The sequence below is a fragment of the Clarias gariepinus genome, chromosome 19 (assembly GCF_024256425.1).
Source record: "Clarias gariepinus isolate MV-2021 ecotype Netherlands chromosome 19, CGAR_prim_01v2, whole genome shotgun sequence".
NCBI lineage: Eukaryota > Metazoa > Chordata > Actinopteri > Siluriformes > Clariidae > Clarias > Clarias gariepinus.
In genome coordinates this window covers 11,732,489-11,755,086 of record NC_071118.1, presented here as the reverse complement: position 1 = coordinate 11,755,086, position 22,598 = coordinate 11,732,489, and the positions used below count along the sequence as shown (strand labels likewise).

Here is a 22,598-nt window from a genome sequence, read left to right as displayed (position 1 = left end):
TTTGTTAACTATACACTACTCACAATAAGTTAGGGATATAGTTATTTACATGAGTGCTTTTCCTATTGCTCTGAATGAAATAAGTAAAAGTTCCCTTTGATATTACTAATAATGTAAAAGAAGAAACACCATTTTCATTAGTTTAATATTTATTACCCCAAAAATTTAGACAATAACAGGGATAGCCCCAAATAAACGAAAATTAGCAATGTCAGTAGCGGGTGTTTTCACCATTTGCCGCAATGGCAACTTGACAGCGATCTTCTCATGCTCCTCACTAGCCTCATTATGTTGTTCTGAGGCAATGCGTTCCACTCTTCCACAAGTGCTACATGCAGTTCTGCCAGGTCACATGGGGGTGGGGTACGATCATCCAGTCTCTGCTTCAATTGGTCCCAGACATGCTCTATGGGGTTCAGTTCAGGGGACATTGATGGCCCTACTATATGAGGCACTCCAACTTCCTAAAGTCAGGCTTTGACAATTCTGCCATGATGTGGTGGAGCATTATCATCCATGAACAGAAGGTTGGGGGGTGTGCTGGCGGAATTGGGGGATGATGATGGGTTCTGTGATGTCTCTGAGGTAAGAATGTGCAGTGACTGAGCCATGTACAATAACCAAGTCTGTTTTGCGCTGACTGGTGATGCCCTCCCAGACTGTTGCACCTCCTCCACCAAAGCAAACCCCGGGGACCATGTTGACCTCAGTGTATCGCTCACCTCGTCTCCTCCAGCAACGCTGACGACACTCTTCAGTGAACAGGACGGTAGACCACTGCTGCATTATCCAGGTCACATGATCTTGTGCTCACTGCACACAGCGGTGTCTTGGTGTCAGTGGAATCACCTGCAACGGTCGTCTGGCATTCAAGTCAAAGTGGTGGAGTCGGTTATGAATGGTTTGTCTGGAAACCCTAGTAAACCTAGTACCCCTTGTAAACGGGCCTGCATCTGTGTGGCAGTTGCATAACGATGTCTAAGTGCATAGGTCCTAGGTACTGGTCATCGTTGCAGACTGTCACTCGTGGGGCTCCACTCCTGGGTCTGTCATGAACTCTGCCAGTAGTTCTGATTTTGATGCAAGTCTGCTGATGACACTCTGAGACACACCAAGTTCACGAGCAACATCTGACTGCCTGCCACCGACCCAAAAGCGCACCATGGCCAGGTGGCGCTGCTTGTTCGTTAAGTGACATTGTGTGTTCATGGCTGTTTGAATGATAAACTTGGAATGACTTACTGACAATACCAGCTTTTTATACCCACAGAATGTTGAAAATACATTAGTATTTTACAAATCGTTTGACCAATTGTTAGCATGAATGCAAGATTTGCATTTTGCAATTAACATTACATCAGCCTACTACTACATTTAGGCATTTGGCAGACGCTCTTATCCAGAGCGACTTACATTTTTATCTTATTACACATCTGAGCAGTTGAGGGTTAAGGGCCCAACAGTGGCAACTTGGTGGTTGTGGGGTTTGAACCTGGAATCTTCCGAACCGTAGTCCAATGCCTTAACCACTGAGCTACCCCTGGCCCACCTGGCCTACTAACCTGCGGAAAGGCTGCTGTCGTCATCATAATCGGCGGACTCCTTTTTGCTACGGATAGTATAACCGGGGCTGGGATCGTCCACACCGAGAGTCCCAGCTGCTGTCTGCAAGCTGTCAATCAGGGTGCATCCCTCTGCTTTTAAGTTTATTCTGTGTGCCCTCAAATGTTTCATTAGATTTGACGTGTTTCCCCCTTTACACGCAACTGCTTTAAAACATTTGCTGCACATCGTGTCGGAATCCTTTCTTGTAAAATATAGCCACACTTTCGACTGTTTAGTTTTAGGCGTTTTAACGAAAGTTGTTTAATTTAGCAAGCTAAGATAGCGGTAGACCTCCTGCTGCAGTCAGAGCAAGTGTAACGTTAGTTGCTGCCTTCACACGCATCTCGGATGGTCTCATTTCCTGATGATTTGTAATTTTTTTATCTAATCTAATAAACTTTAAATCTACAAAAATGAAATGGACAGTAACATCATTGAAACATTGTTTTGGATTTGTATTATCAAAGCTTTCAGAATTTCTCAAGATTTTTCTAATTAAGAAAATAATTTGTTTTTCTGATTTTGAAATGAGGCACGAAATTCGCGTTCTGTTTCAGTCCAGTACATACCGGTTATATAAGTACCCAACCCTAGTTTAAAAAAAAAAAATAATAATAAGTACAATGTTAGAAGAAGAATGGAAATTTTCAGGATGTGCAGTCATAGGAAACTAATCAGCATTGGGATGGCATCTCTGCTCTGTAAAGATGGGGGATAATTGATTCAGTTACTTATTGCAGTTTTTTTTTAGGGGGGGTTCTTTCCCAATTTCCTCCCCGTCACTAGGGGGCTCCCACATTAAGGCTACTGCTACCACTCAGTCGGGAGGGCCGAAGACTATCACGTGTTTCCTTCGAACCACGTGACACTAACCGACCGCATCTTTTCAAACTGCTTGCTCATGCACGGTTAGGGGCAGCGTACTGTAACACCCTTGGATGACAGCGGTATTCTCTTCTTCCACTTGCGTGGGCTTTCAGATGCCCTGATTGGCTGTAGAGCCATGCTTAATGTAGGAGCACTAAATATCTCTCATCCCTCCTCTCTGAGAGAGCTCAGCCAATCAGCTCTCTCTAAAAAAAAGTGGTTATAGCATCACCCGAGAATCAAACTCTCGATTTCCGGATGATAGGACGGACACTTTAGCACTGCACAAATTTATCTATCCCCACACCAAATCACATTTTTCTTAAATTGAATTTTAATGTATATATGTTGCTGTTCCTCTATACTCCTACAGGTGGTGCTCTTTACAGTATTCACACATTGGCAGGCAGCACAGTATCCTGTGTGATTTGCTAAGTTTGTTTAGAATCCGTAAAAAATATATATACTTTTTATGTAAATTCATTGTAAAAAATTGATTCAGATATGGATTGATATCTATATGATTCTTTTGTGTGGTGATTCATCTATTGCCGACTAAACATTTTTTTTAACAATTTTTACATTTATAATAGAGATGAATTGGAACAGAATTGTTTGTTTGTCAATTTCCCGTAACTGGTGATCAGCCTGATATTTAACTGAATCTGTACCGAGCGCATCATGTGTGGTAAAAGCCTCCGATCCAAACTCTTTAAACGAATTTGTCTCAAACCCATTCATTACACATGCTTACACAAGTCTCAAAAGAGCGCAAGTAGTAATGAGTCGAAAATTGTGTAAGAAGCCGCGTGTGGGGCCTCCGAGTGGTGCAGTGGTAAAGTGCTCGCCCTATCATCCGGAGATCGGTGGTTTTGATCCCCGGGTGATGCTGTTACCTCTCACAGCCGGAGGTCTAGAGAGAGCTGATTGGCCGAGCTCTCTTAGAGGGGGGGATGAGAGGTACTTCGTGCTCCCACATTAATCACGGCTCTACAGCCAATCAGGGGCGTCTGTGAGCTCACGCACGCGGAAGGAGAGGCTAGCGCTGTCTTCCGAGTGTGTAACTCCGCCCCGTGTTACTAATAGTGCGTGGGCAAGCAGTTTGAAAAGATGTGGTCGGCTGGCGTCACGTGGTTCGGAGGAAACTTCGGAGGGTCTTTGGCCCTCCCGGCTGAATGGTAGTAGTAGCCTTAATGTGGGAGCCCCCTAGTGACGGGGAGGAATTGGCCACGACTAAATTAGGGAGAAAATCTGGAAAAAAAAAAGAAGCCATGTGTGCCCGTGTTAGAATCCGCATGCACCCGCGGCCTCGCAGCTTGCAGTCACTCTCAAGTTGAGCTTTGAGACTGGCAGCATTTGAGGTAGTAAAATGTCACCATTTCTTTATAATCCACCAGGCGGCGCATTTCTGTGTTTTCATCCTGTGTGCTAGGAGTGAATTATTTGCTAAATTTGTTTAGAAATAGTAATTCTGGTAACAGAGATATGTGGCGACACGTTGGCTTAGTTGTTAGCACTGTCGCCTTGCTTCTCATGGGTCTGGGTTTGATTCCCCGGCCAGGTTCGATTCCCTCCTCTGTGTGCATGGAGTTTGCATGTTCTCCTCATGCTTGGTGGGTTTCTTACAGGTACTCTGGTTTCCTCCAGCAGTCCAACGACATGCAGATTATTTTGGGAGGTATCCCCAGAATGCCCATAGTGTGTGGAAGAGTGTGTGTGTGTATGCATGTGTGCCCTGCGATGGATTGGCACCCTGTCCAGGGTGTAGCCCGCCTCGTGCCCCAAGTCTCCTGGGATAGGCTCCAGGCTCCCGTGACCCTGAACACCAGCAGTATGGATGATGAATGAGTGAGTGAACAGAGATATGTGCTGCTTAGTAAAAATTTAGGTTTTTTGCTTTATTTTATATGAAGTTAACTGTTCAAATCTGCCCTTGGTTTTTAAGTGAGAGAACTAAAGTTATAAGGAAGAGGTTACATTTAATTTATCATGAAAAAGGTTTAAAATTGTAAACAATTTGGGGAAAATGTAATATCAAATCAGGATATTTATAATACTGTATTACATATAGAATAACAGTTTTAATTGAAATGGCACCCACTGTTGGTATCGTGATAATATGATATCGGGAGGTGACTGGTGATTCTTATTCCTATTTAGCAGCAGCACATAAACAACCAGTGCATTCCCTAATGCTAACATGTTTCTTTGCTGCGCAAGCATCATAACTGACTGACTGATTTAAGGTAAAACCTGAATACTTACATGACTTCTTTAGTCCTGAGATACATTTGCTTTGCATGTGAAGTGAAAGCAGAAATGAATACATCTCTTCCCCTATTCTCATCTGTATTATGTTTTCAACCTATCAATCAATCTCCAGCACTCTTTATCCCTGACAAGCCACTTCGGCAAAGAATAAGGTTTTTTTCTTTTCCCTCAGTCTTCGGACTGCTTGGTTCTGTCTGGTAAAATTAGCATCTGGTCCCCAGTACACCAGTTAGTGACCTCCGGTCTATAGTAAAAAAAATGTCTACAAAGTGATAGGGATCTCATAGGGATGATTTGCAGTCTCAGAACCCCATCAAAGACTGTGCCATTAGTCTGGATGCAGAGCCGAAGTCATAATTAATCAGAGTGGAGGTCTGGGAGTAGAGATGATGAATAATTCACTGCAGCTCCAGCACTCTCACACAAAAGCAGTGAAAGAGCTGTGATTGACAAACTGCCCATGCATTTCAGACACCTCAACTATAACGCCGAGAGGGCAGCGAGGGGGAATTGGCGTGCCCAAAATAACCAGAATTCATTCGATTATTCGCGCTATGAAATGGCATGCTGAACACGTCCTCGCCGCCAGACGTAAGTATTCAGTATATATAAGTGCAAGTAAGGTCTTTGGTCCATGGAACTGCCAGGCCAGGTGAAAAACAGTGGCTGGGGAAGTCATGTACCTGCCTGACCTGCTTTTGAAGAGCAGAAGCAAAGCGTGAAGATCAGCAGAGGCAATGCTTTAGCACGTAAATACGGCAATGCCCGGGTTACTCAGGTGCTGTGCCCATCGCATGGTCTGTGTCTGCTTCTGCTGGACAGCAGATCGTGTTCGTAAATCTAATAAGATTAGAGCGTTGTCTTGCTCTATCCCATAAACGTCTCATCACCGTAGCAACTGGAATCCATAGCCAGCCACTTATGGCTCAGAAAAACATCTTCTCTGAAGGTAATATTAAAATCAGTGTGTGTAAGACGCGAAAAAACTTTAAAAAGTAATTAAATGTAAATGCAGTGATTAAATGATCATTTGATAAACTGGCAAAACATTTTACACCTGTTTATGTATGAAAAATTACCGAACAGCACCCAATTTTATGCTGACAAAGTAGACAGGCAGGGCTAAATGGCCGCATAAAGCTGGGGTGGTGGTACTGCTTGTGAAATGGCTTCAGAAAGCTCAGGTGGTGTTTGTGTCAAGGCTCAGAGAAGAGAGGTGATTGAGCCAGGTAATGGTAGATGGGGCAGAGTCAGGTGGATTGCTCCAAAGACCTGTGCGACAGGGCCAAGCAGAGGGTTCAGAGTGCTGAAGGCTGTGGCAGTGGGGCCAAATGAAGAGCTGAAGGGTGAGGCCAGGGGGTTAAAAAACTTGTATGAGTTGCTGCTACAAGTCGGTTAAAACTCTCCACGTCAGTTGACAAATTTGTCAATATTAACCACAAAGCCTATGCTGAATATGTGACTAATGCGATGTGAGAAGTGTGAAGTGTCCAAGAAAACAGTCCAACAGTAGTGATTTTTCAGCCTGCAACACCTCAAGGAACAGGGTGGTGGTAATAACTCATCCGCAACTTGGTTTCAGAGCTGAATTCATCATACCCAGTTTTCAATCTCCAGAATCATAAATTTGGCAAATATAAAAATACAACCAATGCAATTCTTTTATATTTGGATGAAGAAAAAAAAGGCGAAATTTGTAATCACTTATCTGGTGAAGGTTTCTGTAAGAACATTCTTTTATTTATTTGACATTTATGAATACTGTTCAGGACAACAGAAGCTGTGTCCTTTTGTCGTATTAATTTCAGGGGAGAGAAAAGGAGAGACTGGTGAGGGAAAAACTGTTGTTTTTGTACAGTAATAATGTTACAGTATCCTGACTTAATTTCAAGCCACAACATACCACTTTATAATTTTTTAGTTTCTGATGACAGCATGCCCACATATGGTTTATTGCTTACATATCAAAGCATATATATATATCTTAAACCGGGCTGTAAATGATTTGGTATCGGGCTGCACAGAAAGAATAAAAAATATATCTGCAGTTCACATTCTCCAAGCCCACTCTGTATAATAAATGTAGCTTTAAAAGTATATTTGAGGCAACTTCAACTCTGCTGATGTTCTGGATTAAAATTCTTAAAATCCCCACAAGATTCAGATTCAAGATTCAAATAACTTTATTAATCCCAGAGGGAAATTGCTTAAAAAATAGGGGATGACATAGGAGCAGGAGAGTGTGGATTGGGGCTGAAGCCGGGAGAAGTGTGAGACATAGGGACATCAAATCTATTAAAGAAAGTGTTAAGGTCGTTTGCACGTTCCACATTTCCCTCAATAGTCTGGCCGCTTGTCTTATAGCCAGTGATGCTTCTCATGCCTCTCCACACCTCTCTCGTGTTGTTCTGTTTCAGCCTTTGTTCCAGTTTTCTCCTGTATGACTCTTTCCCCTCCTTGATTTTACCAGTTAGCATTTTTTGAGCCTTCTTCACTGCTTCCTTATCACCAGATCTAAAAGCATTTTTTTTTGCATTTAAACACGCTTTAATGTCTTTGGTGACCCAGGGTTTGTTGTTGGGGAAACAGCGAATATCTCTCATCAAAAGTATTAAAATCCCTGCCTCCATTACCAACAACCTATCTTTCTGAGACTGGGTTGTCTGCAGTGACAGCATTGAAACAGAAATTACAGAGCAGAGTGGACATGAGGAATACCCTGTCACTCCATCACTCCTAGATGGGAACGACTCGTCACTGCAAAGCATCTCCTGGCTAACACTGATCCTGTGTTATGGTATGTTGTATAAATTAAGCACTTTATTATGTTTTGTGACGACATGTGATGGCTGGTCCGTGGTGCAAAAAAGTTTGGAGACCATTGCTATAAATGACTGAAGCATTTTCACAAGCACAAGTGTAGGTCCGGGGATCTACTGAGCTGAGTTGTGCGGCTGACGTGCTAAAACGCGAAAGAGTGCCAAGCAAGCGGGGCAGTGTAACGCCCCAGGGACTTCAAAGAAGCAGAAGGAATTCCGTGCTTTGAACGTCGCAACAAGGACAGCCGCAAGCTCACTGCCAGAGCTCCTGTGGCAAATTAACTCCCAAATGGAGCCGGATTTCGTGACCCAGCCACTGAGGAGGAAAAGGCCGCTGGGAGATACATGTTGTGGCCCTGTTCCCCGCTGAGGAAACCTGCTCAGCCACCGGACGGCACAGAGGACTCCTGTCTGAGGCGGTGCCCCAAAAATGCTAGGAGGGGCCTGCTGCTCAGCAGGTGGCTGAGCAGGAGAAAGGATAAAGGGGAGGAAATGTGTGCACGTGCTGGTCTGTGGGCAGTGCCCCGCTGGCATGCGAGCACAGGCTGGTGAGCCGGACCAGCCATCACACGAGAAGAGAGCCGTCATGAGTGAACCACACAGGAGCTACTGCCCACACGGGCCCATGCTGTCACTCTGCTTGCTGCTACGGCTCACCGGCCTGTGCTCGCATGCCAGCGGGCCACCGCCCACAGACCAGCAAGTGGACACATTTCCTCCCCTTTATTCTTCCAACTTTCTTTATAACCTTGTTCCTTCACCTTTTTTCAAAATAAAATTTGTAACTTACACTTGAAAACTTACACTTTTTTGTAAGATTTCCTGTCCGTGCTTGTGGTGCCACCCGTGCAAATTTTTTTACCAATTACATTATCTATTCATGAAATGAATAGATGCAAGACAAAGCCTTTCAGAAACAGCAGAGCTTAAAAAATATAACAAATCAAAGAAAGTAAGCATACCTATGAGACAAGACTGCCTCATAAATGAAGCATAATACCAAAATAAGTCCCAGCACCAAAACAAAAAGTCTGATGGGGAATGCTTGCTAGCAACACTACGGGACAGCCCTGACATAACCCACCTGGAGCCCACCAGAACATCCCCCAAAATCTCTTGTTGGGGTTTCCAGGACATAGAGGATATGGCTGGGACTGGGTGTGTGCACAAAGCTGGAAGGCTCTGGGATAGAGCTGGACGTGAGTGGAGGAACGGAGTTGTGCGCAAACATGGAAATAAAGCTAGGCATGAGCATGGGGCATAAAACATTCCTTGTACTTTAAGGGAAAGCTTAGTGTTGACATGACCCCTTAAAATCTGGGTGGTGGTAATAGCACGGCATTTCTAAAGCCAAGCAGCACCAGATCAGTGTCCTCAAAACCATGGCATGGGTGCCCGGATGTTGTACACAAGGTGGGGGAGCACTGTGGGTATGACATCCGCAAACCCTGGAGCTGGTGCTCTGCCAGTATGACATCCTCTAACACTGGCCAGGGTGCCTGTATCATGCTCACAAATATGGAGGGCCATGTTTTCAAATCTTTGCAGCAGAGCAAGAATGATGTCCTCATTCCATGGTGGTGGAAGTGCACTGCTGTCAAATCCAGCTTGTGCAAACAGCAGGATGTCCTTGTTGCCAAAGGGTGCTGAGTGAACACATTTAAGTATCTGGCTAAGATGGGGCAGGGTGTGCTCAGGCAAAGCAGGGCAGTACTCACGCTATGCAGAGCATGATCCAGGCGATGGAGGGAACTCTCAGGTAATACAGTGATCCAGCCGTTATCACTGCTGTGCTCAGCCTGCTTTTTGTAGCCATATACGATCCTCTTGACCAAAACCCCTTCGGGTTTTGTGTCAAAGTGCTTGTGTCATATTGCAAACTGGGACCAATCTTGCGGTCTTCCACTAGTTTCTTCTTAGGGCAACATGTGGGTTCCCGCGTTCCTGCTCTACCTTATTTCCTATTTTCCTGCCTGCAAAGTCTTAACCTGCAAATGCCAGTCTGCCTTTAGAGCACCCTGTGGAATCCAGCAGCATCTCCATATCTCGCGTATCGTTACTGGTCAGCTCAGTCTGTATTATTTCTTCTTGCCCATCCTTTACGCCACAATATTGGCCCTGCATTTTGTTAGTTATGTAACTCACAGACATGGAGTAAATGCAAGACTGTGCATAAGGAAACAATGAAGCACTATGTCCAAATATGACTCCCAGCACTAAAAGACGAAGTCCTAACACAAAGTCCAACAGTGCCTGCTCACAGTAGTGCAGCACTAGGAAGCAAACCTGACAAAAGCTGTACTTTATTTAAGACAATATATAAACAAGTTGTTAGCAAAATAAGATAAATGCCATTTTTCTCGCCAATGGCGAGAAAAATGGCATTTACTCAATATGGCATAGTATTTCCCCCAAGCATAAAAAGTGGTCTAAAACTGCACTTTCTTTCTTTCTTTTTTTTTTTGCAAAATCACTTTATACTCTTCTTTACACTTGTTTTGCTGCAATTATGAGTCACAATGCCCTTCCCAATATGTTCAAAAAATAAACTAATAAGAGGTTTAATGCGACAACCAGTTGAGACCCATACTAACAAGAGACTGAAGACAATTTTGCTACCAGTATGACTCACTACAACATCAAAGCATGGGTCTGCTACGGTTTAAAATAAGCTCAACCAATGTATTAATGATATTAAATTGTGTATTCACATGTCCACAAACACAGTTGCAGAATGATTCATCCATTGTGACAAAACTGTGGCATATGGAGTTATAGCTTTTTGCAAAATCATACACACCGATATTTTTAATAGTTCTTGCTTCTTTAGAAAAAATAAATAAGTTAATATTTTTAAACTAATAAAATAGACATAACTGGTTACCTGTTTTTTGAAGATATTGTTTTTAGAGATATAATGTTTATTGTTACGTTAACAGTGATGAGACTAGTGATGAGAAAGTGATAATATTACGGACAGAATATTACGACATGAGGTTGTTCATGATGGTTGAGCAGAGATTTAACACCAGACAAAACACCCAACAGTGCATTACTGTATACTGTATATGTTCTGTTGAGCTCTACCTTTAGTTCCAGCATCTTTCTCTAGTGAAATCCTGTCATGATTTTTCATTTGTACTGTCACAGTCTCTCGCTTTCTCTCTGTTTCATCTGCTGTAGCTGCAGTTTGAAGGATGTTCTCCTCGGTGAAGGCCTTTGAGGGGCAGCAGTATTCGGTGCTGAAGAAGCAGTGCCTGCAAAGTGGTACTCTGTTTGAAGATCCATTGTTCCCCGCTGTGGATGACTCGCTGTTCTATCAGGGGAACCGCATCGGACGTGTGCATTGGAAAAGACCTGCGGTGAGTGCCTCGCATGGGTTTCCAACATCTACTGTATGTACAGATTTTAGCTCATCGAACGATCTGATTCGGAGTCGCTGTTTTTCAAGCATGATGAGTGGCTTAAGTTCTCATGTAGTGTACACAGTTGGTGAGCTGTGTTCAATTTATTCTTGTCCTATGGTGTCTTCCCCAAGGACAGAGGGCTGGGAAATAGTGTTTGAGAAATAGGGGTTTGTTACACAAAGCATTCGATCCATGTCCGCTTCATAGATCATCCTTTAAAGTCCATTAATCACTCAATCAAAATGTTTCAGAGGAGGAGAGGTTTGTTCAAGGGTCCTATTAGGCTGGGAGTAAATGTTTGTCCTTGATATTACTGTATATTCACTATTATTCTGAATCATTTCTTTAGTGTCTTTGTGGCTCAAACAGGAGGTAGTGATCAGTCTGATATTGCAACTAATACTAATTGATAACGCACTAAAAAGTTGTCTTGCAAGTTTCGTTACAAAAATCTGGTACAAAATTAATTATCTTTGCTACCTAGTAAATCAGTTCTGACTATAATTATAATATCCTCTCAGGAATTCTGTTGACTCATGTTAATTAGCTAGTGCAGCAAATATTACAAATATCTAATATGAATCATGACTAAAAAGTCTCTTAGAAATACTGGCAAGTTAGCTTGCTAGTGATGAATAGCAGGAAATATTCCACACAATTTTAGTAATGCATTAGCATGAAATGGCCTCAAGCAGAATTCTTATCAAGTTAGCTTGTTAAGCCCAGTTTCCATCTTCCTGATTTTCACTATTGCTATTTACTATTGCTAGTATTGCTATGTTTTCAACGGCACTATTCTGGGACTTAAGCCTCCTTGCCATCGCATGAACCTACTCTGCAACAGCTGCCACCAGTACATTTCACTCAGAAAGGCCAAAAATGCTTATGGATATGCTTATGGAAAAGTACCGTGGACCTACAGGTCATTAAAAGCTGTCGCTCTGCATAAATTTTTTTGATTATTATTATTTTAGCCCATACTGGCAAGCTGTGGATTACTATGGGTCACTCTGACGGACGCTGGAAGGCCATGACCTTGCTGTTCATAGCAATCCATAGCAAAAATTATGAACATGGGAACTGTACCTTATGCAGCTAGTTCGTAAGCTGGCGATATTAACATGATAATAGATGTGATCAATCCAACAGCAAAGTTACCCGGCTGCGTGTGATAATGGCACATTTAACACGGATAGTAAGATGACTGAGGAAACATCACCAGGTGGGCTGAAGCTGCCAGAATGCCAGAACATTTACCCTGACTAACATATCTATATTTGGTTAGTTTGAATTAATCTGTGAATATTTTAAACATTTATATGACTATAAAGTAAAATTATGTTATTTGAAATTATTTAGGTATAAAATTATTGAGATTTTCTTTTGTTTTGAAGTATCAAAGAGAAGATGAAAACTGGTGTTTAGTGAAACAGCTGTAATTGTTTGTATTAATGAAATAATAGGTTTACCTTATAAAGGTCAGCCGTGCTTGTTGTGTGCTTGATTCTCTTGAAGTATTATGACCTGCAAGTAAAGTGACAAGTATGAATGTTCATGTACCTACATTAATGACCCTGCAGCTTAGAGAGAAGGAACTGTAAATGCAGATTGTTCTCCTCAGCCTACAATGCCCCTGGGCAGCCAAGGTGTCACAAGTGTCCGAGTCTATCATCCCTCAATTTTACTTCATCTGCAGCTCTTCTGTCCTGGAACGCTGCCTGCTGGAATCTTTCTTTCTCTCTATTTCTCACTCTCTCATTCTCTCTCTTCTACACACACACACACACACACACACACACACACACCTAGGGTCCCAGACTAGTGTTCCGTAGCCCATATTAATTTATCATTGCTAAAATGGAGCTTGACGACGAGGCTGCTTTACTCGACTGTGAATATGACCTGCCAACTCCTGTCAAGTTTTTTAGTCTTAGTAGGTTATAGGTTATCATTAGCAAAACCATGATATTTAAATAATTAGTGCGAATATCCGTCAAGTTTGTTTATAGTCAGCTACAGTAGCATGGATGAGCAGGAAATCATAACAAAAAAAATCTCAGAAAAAAAGAATCTTTTTTATAAACATTATGAATATTTATTCAAATTTCTGCCTAAGAATCCTCTCAGAAACCACATTTCAGAAACCACGTCACATATTCTCAGCCCTTAGCTAACAAATTGCAGAACCTTATGCTCCTGGAGCAGATGCCGTTTGGAATTTTCTGCCTCATTCGGTTGCATATTTCACACATTTCAACCATTAATAATGAACGATAACCAGAAACCCATTTCCCCTCGGATTAAGTCTTATTTGAACTGTTCTAGCATCACAATCCAATGTTTTCCGTACGCTGATTTATTCGTGGTGGCCCCCCACTGTATCGACATTGGATGCTACTTATTACTTTTTTTTTTTAACATTTAAAACTGATAGAATTTTAATAAATTACACACAGAGCATTGATTCACTCTGTGAAAAGTGAATATTCTATGAATAGCTACGTCCCTCGGTGGTTCACACAAAACAAAGTTTTGCGACAAAGTTCTCAGTGAAAATAAAGCTGACAAGAGGGAAAGTTTTTTCAAGATAAAATAGTATGCTTTAAGTAGGATTTCATTATAGTGACTGTATACATTTCTGAGAAAATTGTTTGCATATTGATATAGAATATTCATTAATGAACAAGAAGATACATGCACAATCAACGTAGAGGGTTTACAGTATGATAAAAAACGAGTCAGGTAAATATTTTCGACAACCTTGTAGAGATGGGCGGTTATGCACACTGTGCGCAATCTGCGAGAGCTATGCAGAGTAGAGACTCGATAAATAATAAGCATATTTCTTTATTTTTTACAGAATAATGGTATAACTCTATTATATTTTGGAGCTTTGCAAAGTAGGGTTGAAGTCGAATTAAAAACAAACAGTGCATCTACCGGTGATCAGCTTACTATTTGTTTTCTCAGGGTTGCCAGGGATCCAGGGTTGCCAGGTTCAAATCAATATATTTTTTTGTATAGCGCTTTTAACAACTGACTTTGTCGCAAAGCAGCTTTACACAATCAAAAGAATTATTTAAGGTTGTATGAAATCTAATTGTGCATGGATCAAAATGATAAGATTGTCCCTGATGAGCAAGCCGAGGATGACAGCAACAATGGCAAGGAAAAACTCCCTGAGATGGCAGTAGGAAGAAACAGGTTCTCTGTATAATGAGAATGCATACCTTAGATATATACTAAAAACCACACTTAACAACCTTCCCCTAAAAGAACTGTACAAGAAAACTTGGCGACTCTCCTCTTGAGCTTCTCTTACATTAAAAGCTCATGTGACTTGTTTTTTTTTTTTTTTATCCTGCAGAATCTCAATGCTCCCGGCCAGGCTCGATTCCTGTCTCTGTGTGCATGGAGTTTGCATGTTCTCCCCGTGTCCCCACAGTCCAAAGACATGCTGGTTAGGATGTTCCCAAATTGCCCGTAGGGTGTGAATGAGTGTGTGAGTGGGTGTCTGTGTATGTGTCTGTGTGTGTGCCCTATGATGGATTGGCACCTGTCCATTGTGTACCCCGCCTCGTGCCCTAATCCTCCTGGGATAGGCTCCAGGCCACCCATGACCCTGAATACAGGATAAAGCCGTATAGAAGATGAGTGTGTGAGTGAGAATCTCAATGCATTTGCAAGGCCTTCTGGCAAAGTTTCCAAAAACAACATAAATATAAAAAAACACAAACTCTGACTGGAACGCACATGCACACAGACACACACACACATGACCCAGTGGAGCGTTCTGCTCCAGAGCTCCCAAACTGCTGTTTCTGCAGACCCATTATTATTTATCACTGCTAAAATGGACCCTGACAGCATGGCTGCTTTGCTCAGCTCTGCAGTATAATTCTGCTACAACTGAACCCTTCTTAACAAAAAGAACACTAAAGGAATCATTGAAAAAAATGTGGTACATGCTGTATTGCAGTAAGATATCATTTTATGTGTATAACGAAGTAGGCTCCAGAGACAGCTGGCATAAGTCGGCTAGGGCTAATCCCTTCCTCGGCTCCCTCTGGGGACATTGTAGTGCAGTGGTTAAGACACTGGCCACTAGAAGGCCATTAGGCCTAGTTCCCACTTTCACAAATTTGTGCTATGATTTCACAATCCTGGTTTGCTATGACTCTGACATGCTTTGCTTTCATTAGGTATGGCAGTTGTTTTGAACCGTGGAGCACCCACAGACCTGCAGCATCCCCGTTTTACCTAACCAGCTAATTAACCGCCGTTTCTAAATGGAACTGGATGTAATCGAATAGAAAAGACACTTAAACGTGCTGGCCCGGTGGTCCTTCAGGACTAGGTTTTGAGAAGCACTGAGCTACGGTGTAAGAACGAAGTGCCAAAAACAGAAATAGGGCAGACTACATTGGCGAAGCTTAAAGGCCATGAATGATCCAGCGAGGCTTACAAAAGCATACTGCTGTGCTGTGGACCTATATCAGACCTACGGGTCATAAATAATCTTAGCTCTACAATGAATTTTTGCCCTTTTCAAAAATTGCGCCCCGCTAGAGCGCAGTGTTACTGTATAACTACTCACTGCTCAACATGATAATATTTACGCCCTTTGGCAGATGCCCTTGTCCAGAGCAACATTTTTATCTCATTGTACTGTACATCTGAGCAGTTGATGGTTAAGGGCCTTGCTCAAGGGCCCAATAGTGGCAACAACTTGATGCTGGCATTTGAAACACAGACCTTCTGATCAGTAAACCAACCACTGAGACCGACCACCCGTCCCCTGATCTGTGAAATCCTAGATTTTTTGTATTTCCATTTAATACTGTGACCCCACAGGTCTACCTGTAGATCTTAAGGTTCAAATATGAAATGTGGGCATGCATTAAGCTTAATAGATTAGATCTTTGTAACCTTCTTTTCAGACTTCAATTGACTTGACATGACAGTCACCCATTATATTTTTTTATGGACATTACTGAACATTTATGTTATTAATATATGCTTATTATTCAAATGTGAACCACTTCAGGCTTCCACTGTCTTTATACTCAAAGCACTTAAATTGTTTTAAAGACGTTTTACAAATTCTTGGATTATACTGAACTGAAAGTGGACATTTTTCACCAGAAGTATAAGCTAATACCAATGACTGATGTCAGCCTGTGAGAAATGCAAGGTAGTAAGGTAGCACTTAATTAGCAAATGACCTTTTCTGAAATAGATCGAAATAATTTTGAGGTTTTTAAATTCCATCTGATGACTGTTAATTGATTGTGTCCAATATAAGTCATTTAGATCTTTTGTGAGCAGTCATACTATATCAAGTCAGGTAGTTGTTAAGTTGCACAGGTGAGTTTTGTGCTAATTTCAGCAAAAATCAGTTGCTAAAGACCTTATGTTATTGATCCTTCAACAGAATTGTGAAGGTTTTAATCCTAAACATTGTTATTTAAAGCACTTTAATAGACACTATTTAAGCTGGTTGTTCCAGTAGTAATAGAAAAACATGGATTTTTTTTGCAATAAAACCCATGCTGTTGGAGAAGTTATTTTTAGGGCTAACAGGGTAATCCTGGTGTCAGAATGAAGCTGAGGGTTTCCTCTTTCTTATTCCATCACAGAATCCTCATTTAAATATTCAAAAAATGGGATTTTTACAGATTTTTTTGAGGACATTCTTGTAAACAAACTCAAACCGGCCATATCTCAGCAAACGAACATGATACAGTAATAAACCTGGTATAAAAATGGAGCTGATTGAACCAGGAATCTTTACTCAAATGACCCAAAAAATATGACTTCATGTGACTGGGCACATTTCAATGGTAGATATATTCATGCATTTGTCTGAGAGAATGTCTTAAGGAACAAGTTACGTCTTTGGGTTCAAAACAACATTATAGCCTTCAGAAGCTACTCAGAAATATCTAAAGAGCATGGCTTTAAGCTCATGCATGAGTTTTAAAGACTTAGGTCAGAGTGAGTGAGCATGGAGTACATGGTTACTCGTGTAAATAATGGATAATTAATTTCATTCTTTTTAAAGTTAATATCCTTCGGGGGGTTTTTCTCTATGATGTATTAAATTGAAATGGAGTTCGTATTTGCCTCTTGAATAATGAGTGTCCACAAATCATGGGTAGCACTTTCATCACCCGGACTAACCTTACCAGCTCTCCTTTGTCTTCGTCAGTCTGTCTCCCTGTCTCTCTTTCACTTTCTCTCTCTCTCCCTCTCTCTCTCTCTCTCTCTCTCTTGTCTGTTGATTGGAGCAGGATATGACAAGCAAAAACAATGAAGTCCTAGTCCATATCAACACAGTTACATTTGAAAGCACATCATTTTTCATCTGTTTTGTTTCTTCATGCACACATCCAGTATGTATGCTCAGCATGTCATTTTCTCTCCTTTTCATGTTTCAGGGTGAATGAGAAACTTTAACAGACTGTACTGAAAGAGTGTGTATATAAAATGGCCTTGGTAGTGCCTGTGGTAGTGTGGACTGGGTTTTTATTTGGTGTTAGTCATGTACTCTTCAGCGCCCACCATCTCCCCCTTATCTGTAAGTAAACAAAGAGTGCACAACAACAAATGAGCTATAAAACACTTTGGAGCATGAGGTCATAGGAAAATAATTAACAATGGGATGGTGTGATGCAGTTCGATCAGTCAGTGTTCCCACCCCACGATTTATTCTTCAATAACAGCACATCCGAAAATGCTTTAATCCTCTTTAAACAAATTAAATACTGCATGTGAACTTCTTTGTTGTCTTTTTTTAGTTAAAACAGATGAGCTGCAGCAGTGTGTGATGGTTACTGTAAAACTGAGTTTATATTAGCCACTGAATGCAGTGCTGGTCCTAAGCCCAGATAAAATGGAAGGGCTGTTTCAGGAAGGGCATCCGGCGTAAAAACCTTTGCCAAGTCGCTCTGCGGATTGAATGGTCTGCTGTGGCAACACCTCGACGGGAGCAGGCAAAAAAAAAAAAACAGCATATTACAGTTGGGAATTACTAGGGGTCATCCGATACGATATTATCACAATACATGGAGCCAGTCTGATCTGTATTGCGATTCTATTAGTATCATGATTTCATGTTCATTTTTAAAAAATAAAACATTTTACTATTCATATATATATATATATATATATATCATTTAAAAGATCCATTTTGGAGTCAGAATGGGTACACAGAAGAATCACTATACAATTGACCTTGGCATACGAATTTAATCTTAAGTTCTTAGGGTGAAATTGTGTGTTGCGAAATGCATTTTCCAGTTGAGGGGTCACAATTAATATTGTGAAACCGTTTCATTTTGTTGTTCTCTTGACAATGATCGATCTCAATGCCAAACCTCACTATGTAATGGCTACTTCTCTCCCTGACTTTCCCTCTAATTAAAACATAAACAATTCCCACCCATCTCTCTGTTAGGACAGTCTCCCATCACAGCGACAACTACCAACCAGAGAGACGTTGACATGCCTCCTCCAAGGCCGCATCTGTCCAAACTGCTGCTTACACCATGCTGGGGATGGCGTAATACGCAGAGGAAAGCGCTATCCACCCCTTCTGCTTACCTGAGCTTCCAGACACGCATGATTGTCTGGTGTTTCGTGACTGCAGCATGACTATAGCATAAACCTCACAATCTTCAAATTAAAGTTCCAACAGATTTCTGTTACACCACAAAGGAGCCTCGTGGCTATGTTTAATAAAAAAAAAAAAATTAAAACAGACAAACAATCGAAAAGCTATTTATTAACACCGGGACGCTGCGCTTATTGTGGCGGGGGACTTTAATAGTGCCAACCTCAAACGTGCAGCGCCAAACTTTTATCAGCACATCACTTGCCCCACCAGGGGCGAAAGGACACTGGACCACTGCTATACAACGGTCAAGGACGGCTACAAGGCACAATTTTGTCCACCGTTTGGTAAATCCGACCACGCCGCCATCTTCCTCATGCCAAAATACAAACAAAGGCTGAAACAGGAAGTTCCGGTTCAGAGGGAGGTCGCGCGCTGGACGGACCAATCGGTGGCCGCGTTACAGGACGCACTCGATGACGCAGACTGGGACATGTTCAGAAACAGCTCCGATGGTGACGTCAGCGTGTTTACGGAAGCGGTTGTGGGATTCATCGGGAAACTAGCGGACGATACCGTAGAAAAAAAGACTATTAAAACGTTTCCCAACCAGAAGCCGTGGGTGGATAAAACCATCCGCGACGCTCTGAAATCTCGCACCGCTGCCTACAACACGGGACTCGCGTCGGGGGACATGGAACCGTACAAGGCTGCGTCATACAGTGTCCGGAAGGCGGTGAAAGAGGCGAAGCAGTGCTACGGGAGGAAACTAGAGTCACAACTCCAACAGAGTGACTCTAGGAGCCTGTGGCAGGGACTAAGGACAATAACGGATTATAAAGCACCAACATCCGGTATGATAAACGTAGACGTGTCTCTGGCAGATGAGCTGAACACTTTCTATGCTCGCTTCGAGGCTGCAGCTAAGGACGCTAGCGATGCTAATGCTAGCGGCGCTAACGGCTGCAGACAGGAAGTCACTGCCAGCACCGGAAGCGCGTTCATCATCACCGAGCATGACGTGAGGAGAGCCTTCAAGAGAGTGAACACCAGGAAAGCAGCAGGACCAGACGGCATCTCAGGCCGTATTCTCAGAGCCTGCGCAGACCAGCTAGCACCTGTGTTCACAGAGATATTCAACATCTCTTTATCTCAGTCGGTGATCCCCACATGCTTCAAAGAGTCCATTATTGTTCCTGTCCCAAAGAAACCTCATCCTGCTTCCCTCAATGATTATCGCCCTGTAGCCCTCACTTCAGTAGTGATGAAGTGCTTTGAACGCCTGGTCAGAGACTTCATCATCTCTTCACTACCAGACACACTCGACCCACTACAGTTTGCTTATTGTCCAAACCGTTCCACGGACGATGCAATCTCTCATCTCCTCCATACATCTCTCTCTCACCTGGACACTCGGAGGGGGAATTATGTGAAAATGCTCTTCATCGACTACAGTTCTGCATTTAATACCATAATTCCCTCCACACTTACCACCAAGCTGGAGCACCTGGGACTCAGCTCATCTATGTGTCAGTGGATCTCCAACTTCCTAACTGGCAGACCACAGGCAGTAAGGATGGGCGGACATGTCTCAGCCTCCCTCACTCTCAGCACTGGAGCCCCCCAGGGTTGTGTTCTGAGCCCCCTGCTGTACTCTCTGTACACCCACGACTGCGTGGCCACTACCAGCTCCACCACCATCATCAAGTTTGCTGACGACACTGTTGTGGTGGGCCTGATCACGAACAACGATGAGACGGCCTACCTGGAGGAGGTTGGAAATCTGGAGAACTGGTGCCAGAGAAACAATCTCCTCCTGAACGTCAGTAAGACAAAGGAGCTGATAGTGGAATTTAGTACAAAGCAGGTGAGGAACTACCAGACCCCCATCATCAACAGGAGCCCAGTGGAGAGAGTGGACAGCTTCAGATACCTCGGTGTTCACATCACGCAGGACCTGGCATGGTCCTGTCACATCAACACCGTGGTAAAAAAGGCCCGGCAGCGTCTCTACCACCTCAGACGCTTGAGAGACTTTAGACTGCCCTCCAAGGTGCTCAGGAATTTCTACTCCTGCACCATCGAGAGCATCCTGACGGGAAATATCACGACCTGGTTCGGGAACAGCACCATGCAGGACAAACGAGCTCTACAGAGGGTGGTGCGATCAGCTGAGCGCATCATCCGCATCGAGCTCCCTGACCTGCAATCGATTTACAGCAAGCGGTGCTTGACCAAGGCCAGGAAGATCGTGAAGGACCTCAGCCACCCCAATAACGGACTGTTTACTCTGTTGCGGTCTGGGAAGCGATTCCGCTCCTTGAAGGCCAACACAGAGAGACTGAGGAGGAGCTTCTTCCCGCAGGCGATAAGGTCTCTCAACCACAACCACACCACTATGCAGAACTACACAATATTTTCATAATTGGTCAAATCTATCAATCTTCTTACATCCATGAACACTATGGACAATTACACGCTCACCTTCCTTCATATATACACTACATGTCGTACGTTACATCCTGGACCATTGCACAAAGACACTTTAATAACTTTGCACACCTACCTTCACAACTACACTACATTTTACAGTTTTACGTTTACATCCTGGACCAGTGCACAAAGACACTTTAATAACCTCTGCACTAAGACACTTTGTTCTATGCATATTTGCACACACCGTACAGTATATTTCAATTTGCACAGTATATTTCTATTTTGTACATCATATTTCTATTTTTATTTGTAGTTCTATTTTTTCCTAGCACATTTCTATTTTTATTTTTAGTTCTATTTTTCCTAGTTTAATTTAATTTTTTAATTTAATTTCTATCGTATTTCTTTTATTCATATTTATTTCTTATTTGTAAAATTTAACTCTCTTTTAAGGTCAATGGCAGTCGTATAATGCATTTCACTACATTTCGTACTGTGTATGTTTGTGTATGTGACAAATAAAATTTGAATTTGAATTTGAATTTGAATTTATTGACAAACATTTTCATTTCTCATCATAATGAAGGTGTGTCGATAATTCCTGAAGGCAAAATTATGTTTTTTGTACCCTCGCTTCTGTCTGGACATGTCCCTTATTATTTACTTCTTCTTGCCTATTGCTTCTATCTTCCTAAACACACCAAGAAAAAAAAAAGCAATTTTTTTCTTGATTTCATATAAAACAAGAAGAAGGGCTAGCAACAACAACCATCCAGACCCATCTGGAATAAGAACTGTTTTACAGCTACATTATGCACATCTGCGGGCAGTTTTAGATGGTAAAAATGTTAGGAGGTGCTAAGCAGCCTGTCTGTCGACGCAAAATTACTAGTTCCTATGCATGTATTATATCAAAGCACAACAATACCTTTAATCAGACAGACGGAAGAACTTAGGCTGATGTCAGCAGTCTGCCGTCGTGACATCTTACACGGAGCTTAGAAGAAAAAAAGATTCTGCATAAAGTCTGTATAAAGATGTGTCCTCGTGACTCTAGATAAGAGAGGTGTGACATGGGGTGCATTTCTGCTGCAGTCCTGCCATCTAAAACCTCTGAAGTCAGGGTTTAACTGGGATTTGATTGCTTTGTCTTTCTGTCTGAGCTTTTACAAAATGGCCTAGCAACAGCGCGAGGAGACTAGCAGATCATCAGCAAATAGATTTCAAATAGAAGTTCTGGATCATTGTGTGTATTTGTGTCGGTGTGAGTCTGGCTAAGAGGAGGAGGCATTGTTAAACTGAATCTACAAGATGAACTGAAAATTTCAGAACTGTGATTAAAAATGTATGAGTTTATGGCACGGATTGTATAGACTGTCAGACTAATCCATTGTCTTGTCACCCTTGTGGGCAAGTAAGCGAGCTATATGGAGTTTGTTAGTTTGAAAGTACAGTATTTCTGACTCTAGATGAAGGCAATTTTGCACTACATTATGTAAGTCTACACTGTCTATTTTTAGGCTTTTTTTTTTGCTTTTTGCTTTATTTTACTGTGAACACTTACCGTATATCACTTTG

At 42.2% G+C, this 22,598-nt stretch overlaps 1 protein-coding gene across 1 annotated transcript in view; it reads left to right on the top strand.

The window, feature by feature from the left end:
* capn5b (calpain 5b) overlaps window positions 1-22,598 on the top strand; it is a 59,706-nt gene that overhangs the window by 4,947 nt on the left and 32,161 nt on the right. The window contains exon 2 of the mRNA XM_053478694.1: window positions 10,746-10,924. Coding sequence (XP_053334669.1) covers window positions 10,760-10,924 — 165 coding nt within the window. The 5' untranslated portion in view covers window positions 10,746-10,759. The remainder of the gene's footprint in view (window positions 1-10,745; window positions 10,925-22,598) is intronic.